Raw genomic sequence first — 6,435 nt, 5'->3', positions numbered from 1 at the left:
GTAAACAAGCAGAAAATAATGAACTTAAGTGAAAGATAGTTTTGATTTAATAATCTACACTTCTTGTAGCAATTAGCCAAGTTGAGCTTTATGCCACATAGCTTCCAAGTAATTTAATGAATACCTTTATTATAAAATTAATAATACATTATGTAGGATAGAAAGTTGATAATTAGTAGGAATAATGAAGTAGTGCAAGCATTAATGATTAGTAGAAACTTATGTTACTAAGAAAGTGTAATCAATAGTCTGATAAGTAGCAATGAATTGTGTACGGTTTGACTTAATCTTTTAGTGGACACAAGAAGAAACCGTTTATCATATGCTGAGGAAAGAGATGAAGGTCAGTTGAACATCACAGAAATATTTTTGTAAAAGTTGTCTAATGACCAGGTGCAAGAATGTTGTGATTAACTGTGTAATAATTCAAGAAAAGATCAAAGTGTTAGTTCATTATGTACTGTGTAGTTTCAAGTATAAAAAAATAAAGACTTGCTGAGCTGGGAAGGCAGAAGCGGCAGAAGAAAAGAGCAGGAGGGAGGAAGCAGAGAGGAGACAGCAGATAGAGAGGAAAGCAAGGAGCAGGAGTAGAAGCAGAATTATCAGAAGGCAGAAGCAGCAGAGAGAGAGAGCAGAAGCAGAGGAAGAAGGCAGAGGCAGTAGAGGCAGTGGAGGCAGAAAGAAGAAGCAGAGAGCAGGAGAGAGAAGGCAGAGGGCAGACAGCAGAGAGAACAGGAAGCAGAATAAAGGGCAGAAGCTGGAGAGCATAGCCGGACAGCACAGCAAGTTGAAAAGCCTCTCGAGTTGTACTCATTTCTTCACACGACGATTTCGCATATCCGCTCGTGTCCCACGACCCTCGCGGGAGAGCAGGCACTCCCCTGCACTTTCTAATGTGCTTTGGACCTTTTATCAGGAGGAACCAAGCCCTGGATAACAACATCATGCTGGTAATGTAGTGGGTACACTAATAAAAGGAAGTCCCTCACAAGATGGATTGGCACAGTGACTAAATCAATGGGATAAAGCAGAGCCACAATTGTGGGGATGGTGCAGGACTGAGTTGTGTTTCTGTCTGTTGTGCATACAGTCACTATGAGACAGAGCCAATTGAAGTGCACTTAACAAGTGTTCTTAAAGGCACTGGGATCAGCACTAAGTTTCATTCTAAAAACCTTTTCCTTATTTGTGTTTTCAAGGTGGGGTTCAATACACTATAAATAAATCAGTAAATAATTCATAGTAATTATCATTTGAGAAGTAAAATTGTGTAAGTACATTATAGAGTAGAAAAGAAATGCTTCTTTGCATAGTCACCTCAGAAACAGAAACTTTGAGCATGAAGTCTGAAGAGTAGCCAAGCATATAACTGTGACAAAATCATTTTAGACAGAGATATAGGCAGTTTGGTAGCATAGTGGTTACAAATCATGCTGCGAACTGCAAGGTCAGCAGTTCGAAACTAACAGCTGTTCCGTGGGAGAAAGCAGAGGCTTTCTGCTCCCGTAAAGATTTACAGCCTCAGAAACCCTGTACAGGGTCACTAAGGGTCGGAACCAACTCCACGGCACATAACAACAACAACAACATAGGCAGTTTAGGCAGTGTATAGTTCCTAAGACAGGATTATTTTCATGCCATCTAGCAACACCAAGGAAGATGATGTAAATTTGAATGAGAAAAGGAAGTTGGGTTGAGGTTGCAGGTAAGAGTACAGAGGAAATGAAATCAGATTATTCTGAAGCTGTAGAAAATTGTATCCCAAGAGATCCTATGGGGTGTGGAAATGGTTGCGTATCCACCTACTAACTGAAAAGTTGGCAGTCAGAACCAATTCAGAGACACTAGTAGATAAATGCACAATGATGTTCATGGCCTGGTGATCGGCTTCCCAAAGATCACAGCTTTGAAAATCTTATAGAACAGTTTTGTTCTTCACATAAGGGTTTGGTGTGATTTGGAATAGACTTGAAGACAACTAACAACAGCAACAACTCTATTATAGTATGCCATGCTGTGTTAGGTTTGTTACATTGGTATTTGTACATACCAATATAATGGCTATAAATGATACACAATTCATTCTCCCTTGAGATAGTCTCTTCCCTCAACTTCCATTTGTTATAATATTTGCATTATTTTAATTGTAGAATACAGTTTGAGATATTTACTCACCAGTGGCCCATTCACTGATAACTTCTCCTACCACCTCCACAGTCATCCATGATATTGTATTATATATCCCGTTATCTAAACTTGAGCACATGCAACAGCAAAGGACACTCTAAAGATGAGTCAATACATTTCCCTATCTTCTGTGGCATAGCAGAGTCCACAAAGACAATGCTCTAAATCGTAACTTTGGTGAGTAGTACCCAGGATCTTTAATGCTCATGAAACGCCATCTAAGGTGCACTATTGGACAAAGTTCAGAAGGGATGGGAAGGTGGGTGCAATGTAAATAGAAACTACATGGAAGAAGCTGATAACTGTTAACTCATGGAGGTGATTACAATCATTGAGATAGAACAAAGTATATGAATTGCTGAATGGAAAATATATGAATTTTTCTATAAATCTTCACTCAATTCATAAAAAAAGTAAAAACAAAGAAATATACAAGAAACAATTGCTTTAAAAATAATGGAGATTGGATTCTGAAAAAATTCAGAGTTATGAACTGATTTAAGTATTATTTAGGCCTTGTTGATTTTGAGCTCCGTTGTTCATGATTAACTCCCTACCCTCTATTAAATCATTTTGTTGTGTAGAGAATGTTTCTCAGTTGAAAAGTTGTCTTAGGCCCTGTTTTATGTCCTTATTTCTAAGACTGTAGATAAAGGGGTTCAGCATGGGAGTGACCACAGTGTACATCACCGAGGCTATTGCAGTGGCCCTGGAGTTTGGGGAAGCAGCAGAACTAAGATAAACTCCAAAGGATGTACCATAGAACAAGGAAATTACTGAGAGGTGAGACCCACAAGTGGAAAAGGCTTTAGACTTGTCATCAGCTGATGAAATTCTCAAAATGGAGGACACAATCTTACAGTAAGAGAAAAGGATTCCAGTGAGTGGAATAGCACCCAGAAGTCCAGCTACAAAATACAAAATTAAGTCATTAAGGAAAGTATCAGAACAAGCAAGTTGGAGTACCTGATTAAGTTCACAGAAAAAGTGGGAGATTTCCAATTCTGAACAAAAAGACAGTCGCAAAACCATTAAGCTGTGTAATAAAGACTCCAGAGCGCTCAATAACAGGGAAGTCAAAAGCAGGAGACCACAGAACTTAGGGTTCATGATGACTGTGTAGTGTAGGGGATGACATATGGCCACAAATCGATCATAAGCCATCACTGTCAAAAGGAAATGGTCTAATGCTGCAAAAAGCAGGAAAAAATACATCTGGGTGATGCAATCTTCATAGGTAATAACTTTGTTATGCATCTGAATGTTCATCAGCATCTTTGGGACAGTGGTGGAGGTGAAACAAATGTCTGTAAAAGACAGACTGAAGATGAAGAAGTACATGGGTGTGTGGAGGTGAGAGGCCGTGATGATCGTCAGGATGATCAGTAAGTTCCCACTGAAGGTGACTAGGTACATGAACAGGAAGAGTCCAAAGAGGAGGGGCTGCAGATTTGCCTCTTCTGAGAGCCCCAAAAGAATGAATTCTGAAACACGTGTTTGGTTTCTGGGTTTCATGTAGCTGATGAAACTGCTGGAAAAGAGAAGAGAACAATACAAACTTAGTCATAAACAATTAACAATTTCACAGATACGCTGTTGTTTATATCTTAAACATTCTTACTTATTTCTTGTATAATATCTAGGAATCCTGCTGAGGTGCTTCATGTTTGGCACTAAAGTGCTAACTGAAAGGTTGATGGTTCAAACTTACCAGACACTCCTTAGAAGCTCTACACAGGGTAGCTATGAGTTAGAACAGACTAGTGGCACAGATCAAGAACAACATATCATATATATAGATGTAGTTTTCTATAACTGAGAATTTCATAGGATCCTAAATATTCAGTCTTCTACTTGATGCTGAAACTATCCTTTCTTACCTCTAATCCCAAACATTTTGCTAAGGAAATACTGATGCTGTTAAGGAGCTTCTGGTGGGTTACTACAGACTTTATTCAGTTTATTCAACAAAATATTTTAACCAGTTATTTTACACCAATAATTCTTGTCCTCACTTATCTGTCATTTTTCATTCTGTGGTGACTTACATTTTGCTATGATGCTGGAAGCTATGCCACAAGTGTTTCAAATACCAGCAGGGTTGTCGGGGACCCGCCTCGACATAGGGGTTCGGTTCACGAGGAGGGAATACCTGATGGCGATAACAATATATCAAGAATACACAGAAGGAGGCAAAGAGAGAGACAATGAGGCACCCCAAAGCCAAGGTGGATACATCACTGGTGGGCAGGCTTGGGAGTACAGGTATCGTGGCCTCTGCAGGCAGCAACTCACTGCCCTGCCATCTTTACTGCATGCCTTCCAGCCCATAATGCACTGCAATCTTTACAGCATGCCTTCCAACCAGTAATGCACACCTGGGGAGGCCCGGGCCTCTGCTTTATTCAGGGGAGGAGCTTCACATCAAGCTGGGAGGGACTTAGGCAAGGTACAGCTAACATCAGTACTTTTCCAGACATTCACATAACTTTACATTGTACTTCACTGGTTCGAATCCTAGGCCACCAACTTAGATTCTCAGGCCCAATTAACATATCTATAGCCCCTGAGCTTAGGTGGGGGAAGGTGAGAGTAATGACAAAAGCTTGGGCGGAGTCCAGCTGTTTCGGCTTCCTGAGCCAGGTTTTCAGGAGGACTCCAGATGCTCAGGTGAATAGGGAGGATGGGTTCTTTGTCTATAGAACAAAGAACTGTGAAGTAGCTAAGATATTTTTAGTTAATCCTTTGGAGAAAGGCTTGACCTTGCAACCTTTAGTCTCAGGCTTTAGGAAAATATCACATTTATCTGTGGATTGTTAGAGGCTCCGTGTATTAATTTAATATGTTGTTGTTGTTAAGTGCCGTCGAGTCGGGTCCGACCCATAGCGACCCTGTACAGGGTTTCCGAGGGTGTAAATCTTTACGGGAGTAGAAAGCCTCATCTTTCTCCCGCGGAGCGGCTGGTAGTTTCGAACCGCTGACCTTAAGGTTCGCAGCCCGATTTGTAACCACTACGCTACCAGATGAAAGACAATTTTCTATTAACTGCCAGTGGCCTCATTTGTTACACTCGGACCCATAGGGCCTTGAACCTCTGACCAGTCTTACATGGTCCGCAACACAGGGTCACCCAAGATAGAGACATTTCAGTGGAGCTTCCAGACTAGGAAAAGACTAAGAAGAAGGAATAAGTGGTCTACCTCTGAAATTCTTATGAATGGCTACAAAATGTTGTCTGATATAGTGTCAGAAGATGAGCTCCTCAGGTTAGAAGGAACTCACAATACAACTGGGGATATCTACTGATGAAGATCAAAGAGTAGAGCCTTCAATTTGGATACAAGTCAACATGAAAAAAAACCCTCACAACTGGACCAATAAACAGCATCAGAAGTTTCCAGGATTTCTGTTTCATTGTCCTCAATCTATGCTCACGGAGGGAGCAGTCAGGAAACCAACCAACAGAGATTTCCGGTGAGATGACACAGTAAGAGGACCTCACATTTTATCTATGATAAAAATCCCAAACCATCAAAACCTCTGCGACTGAGTCAAATGTAAATCGTAGCAACCCTGTGTAGGGTATCCCAAACTGGAAATCTTTCCAGGAGCAAACAGCCTCATATTTGTCCTATGGAGCAGTTGGGGAGTTTGAATTGGCAACTTTGCAGTTAGCAATGCAGTACTTGTTCTACAGTGTCACCAGTGATCCTTACAACAAAGATGGAAGAGACCAAATTAAACACATTGTTGTTGTTGTTGTTGTTGTTAACTACCCTTGGGAGAGTTATGACTAGTGGACACCCTGTAAAGGGTTTCCATAGAGCAGCTGGGGGGTTTAAAATGCCAACCTTTAGTTAGCAATTCAGTGCTTATCCTACAGACACACACCAGGACTTCAGATGGTAATGCTTTTTCATAGGAAAAGATAGAGAAGTAAATCAAATGCTGACTAGGAAAATAAGGTGAACAAAATTAGAGAGAGAGAAGACAAAAGTGTTTGCATGGACATCTAGAAATTTCGCAAACAGCATTCTATGGAGACAGTGACCTGAAAACACAATGATACACTGGTGCCTGGCAACAAGAATGGTTCGATTCTGCCTTGTTTCCCACACCCTCCTGGAGATCATAGCATGGCCACACCCACTCTCACTCACCCCAGCACAGATCCTGGTCTCCCAGTGGTTGAAGCCATGTCAATGTGAATCTGGTATGAAGTTCCTGTCTGAGAATCTGTGAACTCTG

The 6,435-nt window shown here is 40.9% G+C and overlaps 1 protein-coding gene across 1 annotated transcript; it reads right to left on the bottom strand.

The window, feature by feature from the left end:
* Positions 1-2,781: 2,781 nt before the first annotated feature.
* On the bottom strand, positions 2,782-3,702 carry LOC102821640 (olfactory receptor 7A5-like). Its single transcript, XM_006874298.1, has one exon. The coding sequence runs from the start codon at positions 3,700-3,702 to the stop codon at positions 2,782-2,784; it is 921 nt and encodes a 306-aa protein (XP_006874360.1).
* Between the last annotated feature and the right edge of the window lie 2,733 nt (positions 3,703-6,435).

This window comes from Chrysochloris asiatica, unplaced genomic scaffold (genome assembly GCF_000296735.1).
Source record: "Chrysochloris asiatica unplaced genomic scaffold, ChrAsi1.0 scaffold00268, whole genome shotgun sequence".
Taxonomy (NCBI): Eukaryota; Metazoa; Chordata; class Mammalia; order Afrosoricida; family Chrysochloridae; genus Chrysochloris; species Chrysochloris asiatica.
This window is presented reverse-complemented; position numbering and strand designations above follow the sequence as displayed.